Source organism: Mytilus californianus, unplaced genomic scaffold (assembly GCF_021869535.1).
Source record: "Mytilus californianus isolate M0D057914Y unplaced genomic scaffold, xbMytCali1.0.p SCAF_11, whole genome shotgun sequence".
Lineage (NCBI taxonomy): Eukaryota > Metazoa > Mollusca > Bivalvia > Mytilida > Mytilidae > Mytilus > Mytilus californianus.
In genome coordinates, this window is record NW_026262593.1 from 51,383,925 (window position 1) to 51,407,758 (window position 23,834).

General features: G+C 33.6%; 1 protein-coding gene across 5 annotated transcripts in view; it reads left to right on the forward strand.

The window, feature by feature from the left end:
- The first annotated feature begins 735 nt into the window (after positions 1-735).
- LOC127720278 (uncharacterized) overlaps positions 736-23,834 on the forward strand; it is a 31,202-nt gene continuing 8,103 nt past the window's right edge. The window contains exons 1-8 of one of the 5 annotated variants that reach the window (XM_052226785.1): positions 736-823; positions 4,093-4,772; positions 4,893-5,657; positions 15,687-15,803; positions 17,771-20,088; positions 20,607-20,831; positions 21,477-21,673; positions 22,550-22,771. In XM_052226785.1, coding sequence (XP_052082745.1) covers positions 4,133-4,772; positions 4,893-5,657; positions 15,687-15,803; positions 17,771-20,088; positions 20,607-20,831; positions 21,477-21,673; positions 22,550-22,771 — 4,484 coding nt within the window. In that variant the 5' untranslated portion in view covers positions 736-823; positions 4,093-4,132. Of the gene's footprint in view, positions 824-4,092; positions 5,658-15,686; positions 15,804-17,770; positions 20,089-20,606; positions 20,832-21,476; positions 21,674-22,549; positions 22,772-23,834 lie in introns of all 5 variants that reach the window. The other 4 variants (XM_052226786.1, XM_052226787.1, XM_052226788.1 and 1 more) reach the window with 4 other exon arrangements.

A 23,834-nucleotide genomic window follows, 5' to 3' on the forward strand; every position in this document is an offset into this window, starting at 1 on the left:
TCACTAAAAGTATAATATATAAATTATGATTATAAAAATCATTTATTCAATTATTTAAATCATTGTAATAAATCACTTGACTCTTCAAGGGCAAGGGCCCTGTAATTTTCAATACAATTCCTTACTTTTTTTTTAATAAAAAATATCTTATCCTATATCTTAATGTAACAGGAATATTTTCAGTTAAAAATTGACAGACTGTAAAATGATAGACTACAATATTTCATACACTTCCTCACAATGTAGATATACAATTATTTGGTTTGTATATTTGTCTTTGTTTATTTTTGTATGTGTACTTTGTAATCGTCAGCTGGTACTGGAATTTTCTCAAATATTTTTTACAAGATGCACATGTTACCCACAGGCACTTGTTTCTATCCATGGGAAGCCCCACTATCAACGTATATTTTAAATATACGTTGATAGTGGGGCTTCCCATGGATAGAAACAAGTGCTCGTAAATATACGTTGATAGTGGGGCTTCCCATGGATAGAAACAAGTGCCTGTGATGTTACCCTGTCGTTCCATCATTCATACCAGAATATTCACACACGGCGTTGCTTGATTCACCTGGTTTTCAGATTTATCTCGTAAAACTAGGAATTCAATGAAAAAAAGGAAAAAGATCCAACAGCAGATAAGAAAATTACTTCTGATTCTTTCTTACCAATATACGTGTTCCATTTTACACCCACTACCAATCAAAAGATACTGACATAAATTGTCTGGAGCACCGGATCAGCGTTCAACATTAGGCAAAATCAAACACAGCCCCAGTTTCGAGATTGTAAAATCTGTTTTACGATGCATGCCATGTTGGTAAGTTCTAGCACAGGAGTTTGAAATCCTAGCAATAAAGGTGTATAAATATGCCAAACTCGACTATCACAGTAGAGCTTCTCTCGAAAGAGAAGCTCTACTGTGATAGTCGAGTTTGGCATATTTATACAAGAGAAGCTCTACTGTGATAGTCGAGTTTGGCATGATATTTATACACCTTTATTGCTAGGATTTCAAACTCCTGTGGTTCTAGACGTCCAATGTACCAATAATATTGCTTACATGAAATATTTGAATATGACTACTATTTTTTTCTAACTGCTGCGTCTTTCTATTATTCTGTAAAACTTGGCATTGTACAGGCTACGCCTACGCCAGGCTACGGCGTAAAACTAAAGAAGTACGGAAAGAAATGAGTATAACAAAGTTTATTCCTAATGGCAAGCATATTAATAAGTTACATGCATACAAACACAAACATACATCACATGCAAGCAAACATTCATTATTGTACTGATAATCAAATGGTTGAGAACAAATAGCATGACAAAGAGGGATAACTCTATTTGACAAATTTGATATTTATCTTGGCTAGATCTGACTCTGAGACTACTAGTCTCAGGCTAGATTTAAACTGAGTTGCAGCCAAGCTGGGAAATCGACTACGCAATTTTTCCTGTCATGCAGAAAATTTAGAGACTGAATGATGAATTTTTAAAATTACCTAGATTGCTGTAAACAGATAAGCCGGTTCCTTAGTATATAAATATAGTGTCATATGGCTTGCCCCAAACCAATTCCACCCCAAGTCAATTAGGCCTATCAGTTGATCCGGCCTAATTCATTGGGACCTCATATAAATGAAATTTTTCATAATTACTTTAACAGCCTGAGAGTTTTGTGAATTAAATAAGTATTTTATTCAGCATGTTCAGGGTAATTTAATAATTAGTGCATGGAAATTTGCACATATAGATGTTATGTAAATTTCGCTGATTATCAGAGGAATATTTTAAGGAAACAGTATTGATGACTAACTTCTGTAAAATTTGTTTTTGTAATAATTATTCATTATACATGATAGTTTGGATAGCTTCTAATAGAATATTGTAATCAACAGAAATGCTATATACTGGCATAATCATTAATACTCTTTAAATTGTGATAAAATGATTATTAAAGATATATATTACTTTTAAACAAATACATCTATATTTCAATATGTGTCGTAGCACAATTCTACTTAGAAATGTAAATATTGATATTTTAAAAAATTCTTAAAGACTACAGATATCTCATCTAGAATGAAAATGACATATATCTTAATGTGCTTCAAAGACACAATTTTTTATCGTCCAACATTGTTATTATTCTTAAAATTTATTTATCTTTATTTACTATAAGTCAATTATATATCACTTTTATTCCTTCTAAGCATTTTTATATAGGATCATATATGTTTGTAATAACATCAAAACATAATGAGTACCTCTCATCAGTTGTATTAATTTATGATGCAAAAAGTGTAGAAAAAAATATTCCCTTGAACTTGACAATCAGTCAGGGGTAAAACTTATGCAAGTGTTTTTTATTTACTGCTACATTTTGGATGTAGAGTTATATCCCTTAGACATTCAGATTTGTTTTAATTATAGAATTAAAAACAGTGATATTTTCTTTTTTTTTTGAAATTCTCTTGACTACATAATTTGCTCTGAAATAGAGTGTTTTATTGTTTGTCATTAATAGTTGTCTTTTTTATTCATAAATGTATAATTTCATGGACAATGAAAATCTCCTTTGTCTGTTAAACATCAAAATGCTGCTCATTTACAAGCCTATTAACTAATTCAAAATACTGCTCATTTACTACTCGTTTACCATGTTTACAAGCCTCCTGGAAGCAATTTTTGAAAGCCTTTCACAAATTTTCTTCACATCTGTTCACAAAAGTCTATCAGGTTATTTTTTGGGAAGATTACATGTACATGATGTAAGGGGTAATAATTTAAACCTTGAAAATAGAATAAAAATCGTACAAATTTACTTATACATGTAAATATTACTTTTAGTTATAAGTAAGTGTATTACCCCTGGCTGACAGTTGTAGGAACTTTACCCTACAATCCATTGCAAAAAAAAAATTCTCAGTTATAAATTGGAAAACATATTGAAATCTAAAAAAAATCATGCCTTTTAACTGAAATATTGCAAAAATGAAATATTCTGAGTTGATTGAGTCTCAAAAACATGTTTGAAGGGAAAATGCCTTGAAATAGGGCTCAACCATAAATATTAGTAGGCAGCGCAAACCTTCTCAGTGTTTTTGGCGTGCTTTTTAGCCATTTCTCCTTAATTAAGTATATTGGACCATAAAAGCTTTTTACTCTAATAAGTAAATGAAATGATTTTTGAAGCAGTAGCAACAATTTATAATCATGTATATATGCTGACGCTAAAAAGCAATCGGGGTAAACTTAAGTTTTACATTAGGACTTATTAGAACCTCTATGGACCGGCGTCAGTAAACTTTTTAGTGGATTATGTTCATTCAGCTTGACCATTTCCATTTATTATTATACTTCTAACATTGCTCATTAGTGTGTGATAGTTATCCAAAATTTTTATTAATTAGCCTTAAATGTTTTAAAAATGTTGATAGAATGAGAGATATAAATGGACCAAAAGGGACTTAATAATAAAGACAAAGAGGTACATGAGTGGTGTTTATCATTTTATACTTATAGTCTTCATTGTATCAATCATATTCAACAGTCATGACAGTTTTAATGCAGATTAGATGAAATTTTGATTATTGCTTGGTTTACACTATGTTCTATCATGATGCAGGTTATCTAGAGAGAACCAAGAAAAAGAGAAAACACGTACAGGACAAAATTCTTCTACCTAGGGTACATGTAGAAAGTAAAAAAAAAAAATTAAAATTGACTACCATGGGAGATAACTCTATACATTTTGTTCCTCAAAAATTGTTACCAGTTCCAGTAAACAAGAAATAACTTGAAAAACATTCATAAATATTTATATTTGTAAACATGTGTAGATAATGATAGATTTTGTCGGAAATATAAATAAAAAGATGTGGTATGAGTGCCAATGAGACATCTCTCCATCCAAGTCACAATGACAATGTATAAAAGGTAAACAAATATCTAGGTCAATTGAAAACCTTAATTTTAAAAAATTTAAACCTTCCTCGTCATGTTAAAAGTTTTTTCATAGTTTTTGGTTACTTTGTATTCATTTTGAATTACATTTTTTTAATAGCTTTTTCATTGTTTATGTAGGTCTTTTATTCCAGCTGACAGTTAAACGAGTGAAATAACAATGAGTCAGCGAGGAGGTCAAAGAGGAGGAGGTGCAAAAGGAAATAATGGAAAGCAACCTAGTATGCAAAGAGGTGGAAAAGGACTTAAAATCAATCAAGGTCAAGGAAAACCTCCGGGGAATCAAGCCAAAAAGCAAGGAGTCCCAAGAGGACCAAACACAAATCAGCATCTAGGAGGTCCAAGACTACCAAACCCCATTCAATTTCAAGAACAGTCTTGTGGAAGCCAACAAAGATTTCCAAGAGGACCACACCCAAATCACTTTCAAGGACAACCTCATGGAAACCAAGAAGGATGTCAAAGGATACCAAACTTAAATCAATGTCAAGGGCAACCTTGTGGAATGCAGCAAGGGGGTCCACGAGGACCAAACCCAAACCAGTTTCTAAGACAACCTCAAGGAAACCAACAAGGAGGTCCAAGAGGATCAAACCCAAACCAGTTTCTAAGACAACCTCAAGGAAACCAACAAGGAGGTCCACAAAGACCAAATCCAAACCAGTTTCCTGGACAACCTCAAGGAAACCAACAAGGAGGTCCAAACTGGTGTACTGGACAACCTCAAGGAAAACAAGGGGGTCAACGAGGACCAAATCCAAACCAGTTTCCTGGACAACCTCAAGGAAACCAACAAGGAGGTCCACGAAGACAAAATCCAAACCAGTGTCCTGCACAGCCTCAAGGAAACCAACAAGGTGGTCCAAAAAGACCAAATCCAAACCAGTTTCTTGGACAACCTCAAGAAAACCAACAAGGAGGTCCACATAGACCAAATCCTAATCAATTTTCTGGACAACCTCAAGGAAACCAACAAAGAGGTCCAAATCCTAATCTATTTTCTGGACAACCTCAAGGAAACCAACAAAGAGGTCCACGAAGACAAAATCAAAACCAGTGTCCTGCACAGCCTCAAGGAAACCAACAAGGTGGTCCAAGAAGACCAAATCCAAACCAGTTTCCTGGACAACATCAAGGAAACCAACAAGGAGGTCCACATAAACCAAATCCTAATCAATTTCCTGGACAATCTCAAGGAAACCAACAAGGAGGTCCACGAAGATCAAATTCGAACATGTGTCCTGGACAACATCAAGGAAAACAACAAGGAGGTCCAAAAAGACCAATTCCAAACCAGTTTCCTGGACAACCTCAAGGAAACCAACAGGGAGATGCACAAAGACCAATTCCAAACCAGTTTCTACAACAACCTCAAGGAAACCAATCAGGAGGTTCTAATGGAAAGTGCCAAGAAGGTCCACAAAGACCAGTTCAAAATCAAGGAGAACCTAAGCCAAAAAAGCAACGATGTCCAACAAAATCCGGTAGAAAGCACCCCAATATGCAGAAGAGTATAAATGAACCTACTCAAAACCCATTTCAAAGCAAGTTTCAAGGAAATCAATCTAAAATGAATCAGTTTCCTGGTTTAATGCAGCAATTGTGCAACTTTACAACACAACAAACTCTACCAAAGTGCCATATTCAACAGTCAAAAAAAGTACAGCCACAAGTTCAAGTAAAATGTAAGCTATTTTTTAGCATATTGTTTTACCCCTGTCTGTCCCTCCGTCTGTCACATCATGGGTATATAGTTTTTTCCAGATAACTCGTCCTACAGATTTGAATGCTAGGAAGTTTTCACTTTGCTGGCTGTTTGTACATATATTGAAGGTATGCATGTGGTCAGGGTTTTGATTTTATTGATATTTGCCTTTTTGGGAGTGAGTTGATCTTTGTCATTTTTTGGAGTATTTACTTGCATAAAAGGTGCATAGCGTTTCCTAATAACTCCTCCTACAGTGAACCATAGACCTATGTGCTCCCATGCTCAACTTTTTATACGACCGCAAACAAATTTTGTTGTCGTATATTGGTATGACGGCGTCGTCGTCGTCCGAAGACACATTGGTTTTCGCACTCTAACTTTAGTTTAAGTGAATGGATCTCTATGAAATTTTACCGCAAGGTTCAATACCACAAAAGGAAGATTGGGATTGATTTTGGGGGTTATGGTACCAACAGTTAAGGAATAAGGGGCCAAAAAGGGGCAAAAAATAAGCATTTTTGTAACTTCCAGACATAACTTGTGTGTTAGTGTATGGATCTCTCTGACATTGTACCACAAGGTTCCATATCACAAAGGGAATGCTGGAATTGATTTTGGGGTAATAGTCCAAAACGTTTAGGAATAAGGGGTCAAAAAAGGGGCAAAAAACGAGCATTTTTCTAGTTTAATGACAATAACTTGTGTGTATGTGTATGGATCTCTCTGCAATTGTACTGCAAGGTACCACACCACAAAGGGAAGGCTGGGATTGATTTTTTTGGGGTAATTGCCTCAAAATTTTAGGAATTAGGGGCCAAAAAAGGGGCAAAAAACAAGCATTTTTCTTGTTTCAGGATAATAAATTGTGTGTAAGTGTATGGATCTCTCTGCAATTGTACTGCAAGGTACCACACCACAAAGGGAAGGCTGGGATTGATTTTGGGGGTAATTGCCTCAAAATTTTAGGAATTAGGGGCCAAAAAAGTCGCAAAAAACAAGCATTTTTCTAGTTTCAGGATAATAAATTGTGTGTAAGTGTATGGATCTTTCTGAAATTGTACTACAAGGTTCCATATCACAAAGGAAAAGCTGGAATTGAGTTTGGGGGTAATTGCCCAAAACGTTTAGGTATAAGGGGCCAAAAAGGAGCCAAAAAACAAGCATTGTTATATGACTGCAAAAAAATTTTGTGGTCGTATATTGGTATGACGTTGGCGTCGTCGTCCGGCGTCATCGTAGTCCGGCGTCGATGTCGTCCGGCGTCGTCGTCGTCGGAAGACACATTGGTTTTCGCACTCTAACTTTAGTTTAAGTGAATGGATCTTTTTGAAATTTGACCATAAGGTTAAATACCACAAAAGGAAGGTTGGGATTGATTTTAAGGGTTATGGTACCAACCGTTAAGGAATTAGGGGCCAAAAAGGGGCCAAAAATATGCATTTTCTAGTTTCCAGACAATAACTGTGGAACGGTGTATGGATCTCTCTGAAATTATACTACAAGTTTCCATACCACAAAGGGATGGTTAGGATTTGCTTTGGGGGGTTATGGCTCAAACCATTTAGGAATTAGGGGCAAAAAAGGGGGAAAAACAAGGTTGTCCTGGTTAATGGACAAATACTTTAGTACAAAACATAATTTAAAGCAGTGTAAGGGAGATAAATCAAATACTTCATTGAAATTATCTCCCTTACACTGCTTTTAAATTATGTAGAAAGTAATGGTTAATGAACAATAAAGATAATTTAAAACAGTGTAAGGGAGGTAATCCAAATACAACGTTTTGGTTACTTCCCTTACACTGCTTTTAAATTATGTTTAAAGAAATGCATATTTATAAAGGAAGACCAGTAAAAATATCTGCAAATGTTGCATCTTTTTTTTTTACAAAAAAATCCATATGAAAGATTTGACACTATATTTTTATTAATTCTATTATAAAATAGATTAAGTTAGCACTATGGTAAATTTAAATGGGTAATTATGGTTGCCAACTCCATTGGAAATTTGAATTAAGATTATGACCATATCTTGAGGGAAAGAATTTTTTGGGGGAAAAAAGGGGGGGGGATAAAAAGAAATTGTGGGGGGTCAATTTTTTCTCATTTCAGATTTCAGAAATTAAAAAGAATTATTCTTCAAATATTATTTTTTTTTCAAATTTCAAATATTGAAAAATTTCAAGAAGTAATCTTTAATTGCACAGTATGGCACATTAGATTTGTAAAATCTTTGATCACATTTATTTATTTGTTATGCCCAATCTAACAGTGTATTTAGATTTTTAATTTTGGGTCCAGTTTTCAAATTGGTCTACATTAAGGTCCAAAGGGTCCAAAATTAAACTTTGTTTGATTTTAGCAAAAATTGAATATATGAGGTTCTTTGATATGCTGAATCTAAACATGTATTTAGATTTTTGATTTTTGGCCCAGTTTTCAAGTTGGTCCAAATTGGGGTCCAAAATTAAACTTTGTTTGTTTTCAACAAAAATTGAATATATGAGGTTCTTTGATATGCTGAATCTAACCATGTATTTAGATTTTTTATTTGTGGACCCCGTTATCAAATTGGTTCATATTGAGGTCAAAAGGGTCCAAAATTAAACTTTGTTTGATTTCATCAAAAATTGAATTATTGGGGTTCTTTGATATTCCAAATCTAACCGTGTATTTAGATTTTTAATTTTGGGTCTTGTTTTTTAAATTGGTCTACATTAAGGTCCAAAGGGTCCAAAATTAAACTTAGTTTGATTTTAACAAAAATTGAATTCTTGGGGTTCTTCGATATGCTGAATCTAAACATGTGTTTAGATTTTTGATTATGGGCCCAGTTTTCAAGTTGGTCCAAGATATGGTCCAGTATTCAAACTTTGTTTGATTTCAACAAAAATTGAATATATGGGGTTCTTTGATATGCTGAATCTAAACATGTATTTAGATTTTTGATTATGGGCCCAGTTTTCAAGTTGGTCCAAATTGGGGTCCAAAATTAAACTTTGTTTGATTTCAACAAAAATTGAATATATGAGGTTCTTTGATATGCTGAATCTAACCATGTATTTAGATTTTTTATTTGGGTCCCGTTTTTTAAATTGGTCTTCATTGAGGTCCAAAGGGTCCAAAATTAAACTTAGTTTGATTTTAACAAAAATTGAATTCTTGGGGTTCTTTGATATGCTGAATCTAAACATGTGTTTAGATGTTTGATTATGGGCCCAGTTTTCAAGTTGGTCCAAGTTGGGGTCCAAAATTAAACTTTTTTTTATTTCAACAAAAATTGAATATATGGGGTTCTTTGATATGCTGAATCTAACCATGAATTTAGATTTTTTATTTGTGGGCCCCGCTATCAAATTGGTTCATATTGAGGTCAAAAGGGTCCAAAATTAAACTTCGTTTGATTTCATCAAAAATTGAATTATTGGGGTTCTATGATATTCCAAATCTAACAGTGTATTTAGATTTTTAATTTTAAGTCCAAATTTTTTAAATTGGTCTACATTAAAGTCCAAAGGGTCCAAAATTAAACTTAGTTTGATTTTAGCAAAAATTGAATTCTTGGGGTTCTTCGATATGCTGAATCTAAACATGTGTTTAGATTTTTATACGACCGTAAAAAAATTTTTGTGGTCGTATATTGGTATGACGTTGGCGTCGTCGTCGTTGTCCGGCGTCGTCCGAAGACACATTGGTTTTCGCACTCTAACTTTAGTTTAAGTGAATGGATCTCTATGAAATTTTACCACAAGGTTCAATACCACAAAAGGAAGGTTGTGATTGATTTTGGAGGTTATGGTACCAACAGTAAAGGAATTAGGGGCCAAAAATAAGCATTTTTGTAACTTCCAGACATAACTTGTGTGTTAGTGTATGGATCTCTCTGACATTGTACCACAAGGTTCCATATCACAAAAGGAATGCTGGGATTGATTTTGGGGGTAATTGCCTCAAAATTTTAGGAATAAGGGGCCAAAAAAGGGGCAAAAAACAAGCATTTTTCTAGTTTCATGACCATTACTTGTGTGTAAGTGTATGGATCTTTCTGAAATTGTACTACAAGGTTCCATATCACAAAGGGAAAGCTGGAATTGAGTTTGGGGGTAATTGCCGAAACGTTTAGGAATTGGGGGCCAAAAAGGGGCCAAAAATAAGCATTTTTCTAGTTTCCAGACAATAACTTGTGTTCAAGTGTATGGATCTCTCTGAAATTGTACTGCAAGGTACCATACCACAAAGGGAAGGCTGGGATTGAGTTTGGGGGGTGATGAATCATAAGGGGTCCAAAAAATTTGGGGGGGGATTTTTTTTTTTTTTCCTTTTTTTTTTCTTTTTAAATTTTCCATTTTAAGTTGGTTATTTCTGATTTATATTTAAAAGCAAAAAATATTGATATGGTAGGAGATACACACCAAACAGGATGTGTAAATTATTATATAATAAGTATTGTGCAATAGCAAGAAATTTTCAATTGCACAGTATTGCACAATAGCAAGAAATCTTCAATTGCACAGTATTGCGCAATAGCAAGAAATCTTCAATTGCACAGTATTGCGCAATAGCAAGAAATATCCAATAGCACAATATTGCGCAATAGAAAGAAATTGTCAATTGTACAGTATTGCGCAATAGCAAAAAATATTTAATTGCACAGTATTGTGCAAAAGAAGATACTTCGTATAAATTGCTTATTTCTTGACCAATTTCAATGGGGTTTTATTCTTGAATTCTTGGGGTTCTTTAATATGCTGAATCTAACCGTGTATTTAGTTTTTGGATTTTGGGCCCCGTTTTTAAATTGGTCCACATTGAGGTCCAAAGGGTCCAAAATTAAACTTTGTTTGATTTCATCAAAAATTGAATTATTGGGGTTCTTTGATATGCCGAATCTAACCGTGTATTTAGATTCTTAATTTTTGGTTCCGTTTTCAAATTGGTCTACATTAAGGTCCAAAGGGTCCAAAATTAAACTTAGTTTAATTTTAACAAAAATTGAATTCTTGGGGTTCTTCGATATGCTGAATCTAAACATGTGTTTAGATTTTTGATTATGGGCCCAGTTTTCAAGTTGGTCCAAGATATGGTCCAGTATTCAAACTTTGTTTGATTTCAACAAAAATTGAATATATGGGGTTCTTTGATATGCTGAATCTAAACATGTATTTAGATTTTTGATTATGGGCCCAGTTTTCAAGTTGGTCCAAATTGGGGTCCAAAATTAAACTTTGTTTGATTTCAACAAAAATTGAATATATGAGGTTCTTTGATATGCTGAATCTAACCATGTATTTAGATTTTTTATTTGGGTCCCGTTTTTTAAATTGGTCTTCATTGAGGTCCAAAGGGTCCAAAATTAAACTTAGTTTGATTTTAACAAAAATTGAATTCTTGGGGTTCTTTGATATGCTGAATCTAAACATGTGTTTAGATGTTTGATTATGGGCCCAGTTTTCAAGTTGGTCCAAGTTGGGGTCCAAAATTAAACTTTTTTTTATTTCAACAAAAATTGAATATATGGGGTTCTTTGATATGCTGAATCTAACCATGAATTTAGATTTTTTATTTGTGGGCCCCGCTATCAAATTGGTTCATATTGAGGTCAAAAGGGTCCAAAATTAAACTTCGTTTGATTTCATCAAAAATTGAATTATTGGGGTTCTATGATATTCCAAATCTAACAGTGTATTTAGATTTTTAATTTTAAGTCCAAATTTTTTAAATTGGTCTACATTAAAGTCCAAAGGGTCCAAAATTAAACTTAGTTTGATTTTAGCAAAAATTGAATTCTTGGGGTTCTTCGATATGCTGAATCTAAACATGTGTTTAGATTTTTATACGACCGTAAAAAAATTTTTGTAGTCGTATATTAGTATGACGTTGGCGTCGTCGTCGTTGTCCAGCGTCGTCCGAAGACACATTGGTTTTCGCACTCTAACTTTAGTTTAAGTGAATGGATCTCTATGAAATTTTACCACAAGGTTCAATACCACAAAAGGAAGGTTGTGATTGATTTTGGAGGTTATGGTACCAACAGTAAAGGAATTAGGGGCCAAAAATAAGCATTTTTGTAACTTCCAGACATAACTTGTGTGTTAGTGTATGGATCTCTCTGACATTGTACCACAAGGTTCCATATCACAAAAGGAATGCTGGGATTGATTTTGGGGGTAATTGCCTCAAAATTTTAGGAATAAGGGGCCAAAAAAGGGGCAAAAAACAAGCATTTTTCTAGTTTCATGACAATAACTTGTGTGTAAGTGTATGGATCTTTCTGAAATTGTACTACAAGGTTCCATATCACAAAGGGAAAGCTGGAATTGAGTTTGGGGGTAATTGCCGAAACGTTTAGGAATTGGGGGCCAAAAAGGGGCCAAAAATAAGCATTTTTCTAGTTTCCAGACAATAACTTGTGTTCAAGTGTATGGATCTCTCTGAAATTGTACTGCAAGGTACCATACCACAAAGGGAAGGCTGGGATTGAGTTTGGGGGGTGATGAATCATAAGGGGTCCAAAAAATTTGGGGGGGATTTTTTTTTTTTTTCCTTTTTTTTTTCTTTTTAAATTTTCCATTTTAAGTTGGTTATTTCTGATTTATATTTAAAAGCAAAAAATATTGATATGGTAGGAGATACACACCAAACAGGATGTGTAAATTATTATATAATAAGTATTGTGCAATAGCAAGAAATTTTCAATTGCACAGTATTGCACAATAGCAAGAAATCTTCAATTGCACAGTATTGCGCAATAGCAAGAAATCTTCAATTGCACAGTATTGCGCAATAGCAAGAAATATCCAATAGCACAATATTGCGCAATAGCAAGAAATTGTCAATTGTACAGTATTGCGCAATAGCAAAAAATATTTAATTGCACAGTATTGTGCAAAAGAAGATACTTCGTATAAATTGCTTATTTCTTGACCAATTTCAATGGGGTTTTATTCTTGAATTCTTGGGGTTCTTTAATATGCTGAATCTAACCGTGTATTTAGTTTTTGGATTTTGGGCCCCGTTTTTAAATTGGTCCACATTGAGGTCCAAAGGGTCCAAAATTAAACTTTGTTTGATTTCATCAAAAATTGAATTATTGGGGTTCTTTGATATGCCGAATCTAACCGTGTATTTAGATTCTTAATTTTTGGTTCTGTTTTCAAATTGGTCTACATTAAGGTCCAAAGGGTCCAAAATTAAACTTAGTTTGATTTTAACAAAAATTGAATTCTTAGGGTTCTTTGATATGCTGAATCTAAACATGTATTTAGATTTTTGATAGGGCCCAGTTTTCAAGTTGGTCCAAATCGGGGTCCAAAATTTAACTTTGTTTGATTTTAACAAAAATTGAATATATGGGGTTCTTTTTTATGCTGAATCTAACCATGTATTTAGATTTTTGATTTTTGGGCCCCGTTATCAACTTTGTCCACATTGAGGTCAAAAGGGTCCAAAATTAAACTTTGTTTGATTTCATCAAAAATTGAATTCTTGGGGTTCTTTGATATGCTGAATCTAACCATGTATTTAGATTTTGGATATTGGACCATAATAGGTGAATGTCCAATTTAAAATTTTAAGTTCTTAGACCACATTCATTCTGTGTCAGAAACCTATGCTGTGTCAAATATTTAATCACAATCCAAATGCAAAGCTGTATCAAGCTTGAATGTTGTGTCCATACTTGCCCCAACTGTTCAGGGTTCGACCTCTGTGGTCGTATCAAGCTGCGCCCTGCGGAGCATTTTATTTATTATGGGCCCAGTTTTCAAGTTTGTCCAAGTTGGGGTCCAAAATTTAACTTTGTTTGATTTTAACAAAAATTGAATATATGGGGTTCTTTTTTATGCTGAATCTAACCATGTATTTAGATTTTTGATTTTTGGGCCCCGTTATCAACTTTGTCCACATTGAGGTCAAAAGGGTCCAAAATTAAACTTTGTTTGATTTCATCAAAAATTGAATTCTTGGGGTTCTTTGATATGCTGAATCTAACCATGTATTTAGATTTTGGATATTGGACCATAATAGGTGAATGTCCAATTTAAAATTTTTAAGTTCTTAGACCACATTCATTCTGTGTCAGAAACCTATGCTGTGTCAAATATTTAATCACAATCCAAATGCAAAGCTGTATCAAGCTTGAATGTTGTGTCCATACTTGCCCCAACTGTTCAGGGTTCGACCTCTGTGGTCGTATCAAGCTGCGCCCTGCGGAGCATTTTATTTATTATGGGCCCAGTTTTCAAGTTTGTCCAAGTTGGGGTCCAAAATTAAACTTTGTTTGATTTTAACAAAAATTGAATATATGGGGTTCTTTGATATGCTGAATCTAACCATGTATTTTGATTTTGGACATTGGACCATAATAGGTAAATTAAAAAAATTCAAGTTCTTAGACCACATTCTTTCTGTGTCAGAAACCTATGCTGTGTCAAATATTTAATAACAATCCAAATTCAGAGCTGTATCAAGCTTGAATGTTGTGTCCATACTTGCCCCAACTGTTCAGGGTTCGACCTCTGCGGTCGTATCAAGCTGCGCCCCAGCGAAGCATTTTATTCTAGTTTCCAGACAATAACTTGTGTTTAAGTGCATGGATCTCTCTGAAATTGTACTGCAAGGTACCATACCACAAAGGGAAGGCTGGGATTGATTTTGGGGGTAATTATCTCAAAATTTTAGGAATTAGGGGCCAAAAAGGGGCAAAAAACAAGCATTTGTCTAGTTTCTTATGTCTGTCTATAGCCATGATAGCTATGGTAGGAAGGGGGCATTATTTAAACTGTCTCTATATCTGTCTCTTACTAGGATAAAATTTTTGGTTAAAAGACAGTTAAAAACATTGTTGTTGTGGTCAAATTAACTTAAAACTTAAAACATTTTCAGCACTCAAGGGTTTAACTTAAACAAGCTATTACAGAAAATAACAGGCATACTGTTATTGTGGGAATTCTGACAGAGTTATCTCCTCCTGTCATGAATTGTGTTGGAATAACACATGTACATGTCCGTTATGTATGAAGAAACAATGTCTGTAATAACACCTTTCAGGGTCAGATACTTTCAAATTTACTGCTGTTTGTTTAACTTTTGTTGGTAAGATCTTGTGTGATTTCAACATATTAACATTATTATTTGCACCATTTCCGGTGAAACAAGGTGGGCACAGTGATTACCAGTTTGTTATATTTTTATGATATGACTTCGTCTTAAATAATTTATTTAGTGGAATCGACTCAATATTCTCATGTATTTGGGATTATTTTAGCAAATCTTCCATGATACCTTACGATTCAATGGTTATTAACCCTTCACCCGAAGAAAATATCTGTGATAACTGAAAGATATTATTACAGACATTGTTTTGTACAATATCATGTGTTATTTCATGACTGGAGGAGATTACTCTGTCAGAATTCCCAAATAACAGTATGACATGTATGATGTGAATATTTTAAACTATATGCCAAATTACAATTTTGATCCTGATTTTACAGTTCACAGCTGAAAATGGGCATTTGATAGTGATGATAGCACTTGGGGGTGTTGTCACGAGGTCACATGTACTGATGGGATAGTTGAAATTATAAAGCGACAAAAATTATGTAGGAACAAAAAAGTATGTTTTATGCAAATAATGTCAATTGCTAAGCACATGCATGTGTAAGATCTAAGACAAGACAAATATAGGATATAGTTATATAGAAATTGATTAATATTATTAATATGATCATGAGGCTTTAAGTTTTCTCATTTCAAGGCCTTTTAAAGCTTGCTATGCGGTATGGGTTTTTCTGATTGCTGAAGGCGGTACAGTGACCTTTATATTTTACTTTGAATACTTCTATGTCATTTGAAGATGGCAAAAGCTAGAAAAATGCAGAATGAATTAGATTTCCATTGAGTCAAATCATAATAATATGCATGATACAATGTAGATATTTTATATATACTATAAAGCTGAAATTAATTTCTATAATAAGCATGATAAGTATGTTTATTTAATACAGATGTATACTTGCCAGTACCTGTTACTCAGTTGACACAGAACCCACCTCCTCAGGAGTCACAACCTCAAGTTTTGCTGTCTGGGCCTGTATCACAGACAGGAATCAATATACAAAAAGGTAATTGTGTGTGTATGATAGATGTGTCTGTGTTTCATAAGCGCTGATATTGAAAATACAATTACTATTTTGTGAAATTATATATTTATCACATATTTGTTACGAAAACATAGGGTTTTGCATATGTAACGTGTTATAACCGCAAAATTGTGCTACTCATATTGCTGCCCAGGGCAAAGAAGTTACAGGTTATTGGTTATTGTGCCCTGATTCCAAATGACGTGAATTTAAATCATTGTGTCCTTAACGACAACGGCGAACAATGACGGTGTTTGTATTGAAAATTAAGAGAATTCTGCTACAATGGCCACTAGTAATAATGTCCAACCAACTATTATCGATTTAGCCCCAGTTATGCCAAATTCTCGCTTTTGTGTTATATTACTATATTCGAAAATAAAGGGGAAATGTTTCAATAAATTTGTATACAGTAGGCATAAATGATCAAAATTAATCATTAGGAAAATGTGAAATAAAACGTTTTAGATTTTATAGGTGTGATTAATTAAATAGTTATAATTGAATGTTTTTCTCTTTTCTGCAGAACTTAAATATGTGATAAATAGATTATAACATGCCCTTTTCCATATTGGCCCTGGTATCATCCCGCGACCCATATCGGCCCTCGGCTAAAACCTCAGACTGATATGGGAGTCTCGGGATTATACCAGGACCAATATATGGAAAAGGGCTTGTTATAAATTAATAATCTATAAATACTTACCAGTGCAATATATCAAATATCAGAAAGATATAATTTTAAATCCTAATTATTGAGATTTATAAAACGTCTTTGAAAATCTAAATTTCGATTGACAGAAAAATGGAGTTTGTTGTTTTTTCTTTAGGATTATCATGGTATGAGTATGAAGAAATATTAATAATACATACAAATATAAGATGGTACAACAGACAATACCAACTAACAATTTATAAATGTAAGAAAAAACTAAAGTTTGGAATAGGGGTCTGAAAAATTGTCATATTTGGACAGGTACATATAAAATGACTGGAATAAATATTAAAATTTTAAGTTTTCAGAATAATGTCATTTATGAAGAATTTTAGTATCATTTAGCTATCAGTAATGCTGAATAGACTTTAGCTAGTTAACATTTATATATAAAAGTAAGAAAATATGAAAGGATTGCCAATGAGACAATTACCCGCCAGAGCCTTAATGGTGTGGATGTAAGCAACCATCTGTTAAGGAACATACTGTTTTCAACAGAGCAAAATCCATAGTAACCTAAAAAAAGCCTCTACATGACAAAATGTGGAACATTTAAAACAAGAAAGCCAGAAGCCTGATTTATGAGAAAACAAATAATGAAAAACAAATATGACATATATTATAAGCAACCAATGACAACTGCTGAATAACAGGCACCTGACTTGCATGGGACAGGCTCATTATGAATGTGGCAGGTTAAACATATATGTGAGCCCTCAACCCTCCCTAATAAATGAATCATGTTTTCCGTACTAAAATATCAGGCAGAACACATCCACTTGATTTATTGTAACAACGTCATAATCAATTTTAGAAATGTAGATAAGACAAAAGAAAATTTCCTGTTTCACCCAAATTTTAGAAGAGTTGTGAACTGACTAGATTTTCAAAGATCTGCAATCAACAGGAAGTTCATTAATAGCAGCTTGTTGGGCAATAAATACTGTAAACCAACTTATTTTCGCGAAAGCTTTATTTCATGTTTAACCCTTCGTTTCTAGCCCACTTTGCAGCGATTCAATTTCGCGATTTTCAAATTCACTTGATGTAGTTAGATAAGAAAAGATCCAAGTTTTAAATTTTTGCGACAATTTATATTGGCATAATTTTTCTACTCGTGAAAGTCGTGAAAATAAATTGCTCACGAAAATTAGTAGTATATACAGTATATACTTTTCAGCCTGAACACAGTACTGGCAATTATTTTCTATGTGTATTAATTGCATTTTCACAGGTGATGGTCAGCAAGATCGTGATAATAACAGATCTAAAGCTAGTTTAAGAAGACAACTCAGAAGAGTTCATAGCCGTGGTGATGGCAAAGATAAAGTTGGTCAACAGGTACATCAACATGATAATGAGGAACAAAATGGCAAAATACCAGACGTGGATGATACTGAAGTATTCAAATTCTTGATCAAAACTTTTGGCGGAGGATGTAGTTATGAAGACTTTTTAAGAAGGTGTGACCTTTTTCCTTTGAACTCCAATATCATGCTGTGGTTCAGAAAACACAATAGAAGATTTCATATTTTCTGGGATAAAAAAGATATTGTTTATCTTCAACCATTTTACAGAGATGCCAAGATTTGTGTCCAGTGGAACAGCAAGAAAAATCCTGGGGAATGTCAAAATGCTCATTGGGATTATTTTCACATCTGTCGGCGCTTTATTAGAGGCAACTGTAAAGATAAAGATTGTCCACTGTCTCATAGTTTTAGAAGTCCCCACAATTATCGTTTGAAAAATAAACTTGGAATTGGCAATTTTAGCGATGATGAAATGAGAATTGTCCTTAATTGCAATTCACCATCAGTTTGTGCTGATTATATTTACAACAATGGTTGTAAGGTGGACAACCCAGAAAGAAGATGTCCTCATTTACACATTTGTCGGCAGAAAATATTTGGTAAATGTTCAGATCCTTGCAAATTTAATAGAACACACACCATTAATCAGTTTCATAATAAATGGGTTCTTACATCATGTCATATGAAAGGATGGCCTCCTGCTAAAGTCTTCATGGCTATATATGTACCTCCTAGAGAAAAGAAAGAGAACGACAATTATTCAGATGATTCTGACCTCAGTCAAAATGAAGACGATCTTCATGACATTGAAGAGTCTAGCGTTTTTGATTATGACAGTGATGTCTATGTCAGCAGTGAAAGTCTTTCTAGTTCTGCATTGGGTCCTGCAAAAAATAAAATTGTACATTCAGTTGAAAACCTTAGTATTAATTACAACAAGGAAGGGACAAGGTCAAAGCATGGTCGTAAAGAAAGGTTTAGATCATTGGAAAATATCACATGTGGAATTGTTGGTAAAGATGATCAAGATTTAACAGAAAGTAGTGATGATTATGATGATAAAGATGATTATGGTGGTGGTAATGTTGATGATGATGATGACTATGGTGATAGTAAAGTTGATAAAGATCATTTTTGTGATGGTAATGTTGATGATGATGATGATGATGATGATTATGGTGATGGTAATGATGATGGTGATGATGATGATTATAGTGATGGTAATGATGAGGATTATTATGGTGATAGGAATGTTGAAAACGACCCTAGAGTGAAAGAAATGATAATGACAGAAAACCAGAATCAGGTTCAACAAGGAAATGGTAATGATAATGCGTTAGATGATGGTTGTGATTTCGGCAATAATGATGATTATCAGGATAATTACGATGAAAACTATGTCAATGATTATCATGAAAATGATGGCAATGATTACCACGACAATGATGGCAATGATTATGATGACAATGAGGGTGGAGATTATTATCATGATTATGGTGATTATGATTATCAAAATGATGCTGAAGATGATGATAATGAGCTTGTTGATGATAATGACCCAAGAGGTTATGATGATGGTCATGGGGATGATAACAAAAGAATTGAGAAAGAGAAGTTAACTATTGAAAATATTGAACAAGATCAGCAAGACTGTGAGGATGACAACATCAAAAAGAGTCAACAGGAACGTAATGAAGATGTTGATAGCATCAAAGAAAAAGAGGAAGAAATGATGGAAAACTGGAAAGTTGAGAAACAAGACAATGACAAAAACTCAAAAGATGAGCATCAAAATTTGCTTGATGATGACGACATTAAGGAGAAAGAGAGGATTCAGATGGAAAAATGGAAAAAAGAACAGCAACAAAATCATGATGATGATGACAATATTATTGAAAGAGAGAGATTGATGATGGAGCAGTGGAAACAACAACAGCAGGGAAGAAGTGTTCTACCAAACCATACAGATGTGAAATCAGAGCCAGCGCCATCCCCGTCTGATCCAGAGTATCAGGAAACTGACTTGTCCTTGTTGAAAGATGAAACAGAAAATACCAAAATCTGTGTATTTGTTTCGAAAGATAAATGTACATCTGCATCCTGTAAAAAACATCACCTGCCGTGTGGCTTACCGTACTTGTGGCAGATTAAGATATCCGGGAAATGGTTTTCATTTTCATTGGCGGAAAATGAAAAAATAGAAAAATCTTTCTGTGATTTGCAAGATGTTGCACCGACAGAAGTAAGTTTATACAAGTTGTTTAAGTGTATTATTTTTTGCAGCCTCCAATTTTCATGTTTAGCAAATCATGCTAACCATGCATGGCATATAAAGATTTATTTTTCAAAGTTAGATACTATATATAATTATTAAGCAATATACATGATATATGCTTAGTGCTAAAATGTTTCAATGACATAACTTTTTTCGTTATTTTAGTTTTTTCATTATTTTAGCAGGATCACTTGGATTTTAACCGAATATGATTCATAAACTTAAGTTAAAACGCACACAGGATCCTTTATCATATCATGTTTGGATTCAAATTGTTACAATAGATTAGAAAGTGAAGATTGATTGATCGATGGTTGCTTTACGTTCAGTGGCAAATATTTCATGCATGTACAGGAATAGAAGGTGAAGAGTAACAACTCAAATAAATTGCAAACTGAAGGGTCATGAGGGTAGGGGGTTTTAGTGGAGGATTTTACATTCAAATGGACTATTTTTTAACCTGATTGAATGACCATTTTTTTCAGATGAAATGTGAAGACAACAAATACAACTGTCATATTTGGTTCCAAAAGATGCATGCAGTTATTTTAGATGTGAATGGATTGCCAGCAGCTGATGATGACCAGTGGTCTACTGTCAGACGTCTGAGTACTCCATCCTTTGCTGAAAAGAAAATGACAGTCGACAGCTATCTTACACAGTGGAGGTGGTATTGGAAAGATGATGATGAGTGGACTATGTTCAACAAGGTGAGACATGTGACATTATATGATTGATTGATTGTTGGTGTTTAACGCCAATTTCAGCACTCTTGGCTATATCGTGGTGGCCAGAATTTATCGGTGGAGGTGTCCAGACAGAACCACCATTTTTACCTCCTTTTGAAAACTGGCAATTCTAGTCAATTAAGATTGGAGCCATACTCACCTGCCATGTGTGGTGTTTGAACTCACATTCTCAGTGTTGACAGACTAGTGATTGTTGTTACTACTTAGACCACTTGGCCACATAGGCCCCTTGTGAATTTTATAATCATCAGACCAAATAAGATGTAATATGAATCATTTTTGTGACCTGTGACCTCACAAATTATAATTCTACCTGACCTTACATATGGATAAAAGGAGGTTTTGGATATATATTAATGTGAGAGCAGCCAAGTGAAAAAAAGAACATTTATTTTTTTGACAATTTCATAATTTATGAAATTCAATCGAACTATGTCATTTGAATTTGTTATTCCTGGACTGAAGTTCTGCAAGTAGACATGTGTCATCCTAATGGAATCATTTTCCACCAGAAGTGGCCAGTGGTAGTACAAAAATGTAGTATAAACATAAGATTGACACACTGATAAAATATTTTGAGGCTATATACATGTATTTTTTTTCTAGGATTTATTCTTGTTCACACTTGAGAGGAAATATCAAACAAAGCAGAAGAGCTATTTGTTTTCCAAGGAGAATAATTTCTTAATGTACAAAATAGAGTTTATGAAAATGATACAGATTAATCTTGAAACAGATAAAGTTAGAGAAATTATCAGACGTCCTTTGCTTGTTTCCAAAGATGATGTTCTGCAAGAAAAATTGTAAGTTCTAAAAATTATTGTTAGCCTGTTTGAATATTTAATAAGAATGTATTGAGTACTCTAATGAGGATCTGGATGGGGTTTACAGAATAGAGAATAATGAGCAAAAGTGCACAATGATGATGTGTATGACAATTACAATTGCAAATCTTTCTGTTCATAAAAAAGGTCATTAAAGGGGTAAATTCAGTAAAAGTCATTAAGGGGAGAGCTTTCTGTATAACACTGAAGTCCTGTGCTCCACTGATTGGTAGAAAATGTTTGTAATAAATATTTTTGATAGATTAGGTTAAAAAAAAAAGGAGAAAAAATGAATGTTGAATGTACTTAATCCTTATTACTACAGGGTTGAGTAGTAATGGGGTCTGTATAGGAATTAAGTGTGAATCTACAGTGTTTGTAAACAAGGCCATGTGAATGCCCAAAAATGCTGCTTGACCCTATGTTTTTATTGTTGCAAAAGATGGTCTATATTTACACTTTCAAGAATGATATATGAAAGCTTCTGATTTCTAAAGGTAAACCAGGTATAAATTTAATTTAAGAGATAAGTTTGCATTGAAGTCAATGGGAGATTTTTTACTGAATTTACCCCTATATAGGTAATATTAAAATTGGAGTTATCTTCCTTTGTTCATAATTGAATCCACAGTATACAGGTTTTTTTTACAAACATAAAATTAGCAAGTACTGCATATATCAAATAAAACATTTACATAGATTCCACAGACAAAATTATATTAAAATTAAAAAAAATCCACATTTACATAACTTACAATGTTACAAAAGCTATACTTAATATTCAAAGTGCAAGAAAAATTACCAATATAACTTATTACTGAAAGACAGTTTTCACTCCTGTATTTTCCTTTTTAGTCTAGACAGTATACCGTTCCCATCTGCTATGGGTACACCAAAGCCAGCACATTTCTACAACTGGGACTGTTCACATGAATTTGAACCAATAGAGCTAGATGAGGCAGGGAAGGAGTACACAGATGTATTGAAGTCAATACTAGATTCTATGGACCCTTCAAAGTTTGATTTCAAATTTATTTATAGAATTCAGAACAGGAAAATTTGGAGTGAATACGACATGTGAGCATACCTTTTTTTTTAATTATTTAATGTACCAAAATGTATTCAGTGTTTAATTTTTGTTGTCACATCATATTTTGTACAGCCATTTACTTTTTAGTTAATGCTGTAAATTCAGAAACTTTTGCATGGATTTATTTTTGCAATTTTTGAAGAACATGTCAGATTGATTATTGCTATTTCAGTAAATGCTGCATAGAAATATAATGCTATCAAAATTAAAATGCAAGTTTTCATTTTTATACGACTGCAAAAAATACGACTGCAAATTTTTTGCGGTGGTATATTGGTATGACGTTGGCATTGTTGTCGTCATCCCAAGACACATTGGTTTTCGCACAATAACTTTAGTTTAAGTGAAGGGATCTCTATGAAATTTTACCATAAGGTTCAATACCACAAAAGGAAGGTTGTGATTGATTTTGGGGATTATGGTACCAACAGTTAAGGAATTAGGGGCCGAAAAGGGGCCAAAAATAAGCATTTTTGTAACTTCCAGACAATAACTTGTGTGTTAGTGTATGGATCTCTCTGACATTGTACCACAAGGTTCCATATCATAAAGGGAATGCAGGGATAGATTTTGGGGGTAATTGCCCAAAACGTTTAGGAATAAGGGGCCAAAATGGGCCCAAAATAAGCATTTTTCTAGTTTCATGACAATAACTTGTGTGTAAGTGTATGGATCTCTCTGAAATTGTACTGCAAGGTACATACCACAAAGGGAAGGCTGGGATTGATTTTGGGGGTAATTGCCTCAAAAGTTTAGGAACTAGGGGCCAAAAAGGGGCCAAAAAACAAGCATTTTTCTAGTTTCCAGAAAATAACTTGTGTTCAAGTGTATGGATCTCTCTGAAATTGTACTGCAAGGTACCATACCTCAAAGGGAAGGCTGGGATTGAGTTTGGGGGTGATGAATCATAAGGGGTTCAAAAAATGGGGGGGGGTTTCCTTTTTTCTTTTTTCCTTTTTTTTTTCTTTTTTTTTTTCTTTAAAATTTTCCAATTTAAGTTGGTTATTTTTTATTTATATATAAAAGCAAATAGAATTGATATGGTTTGAT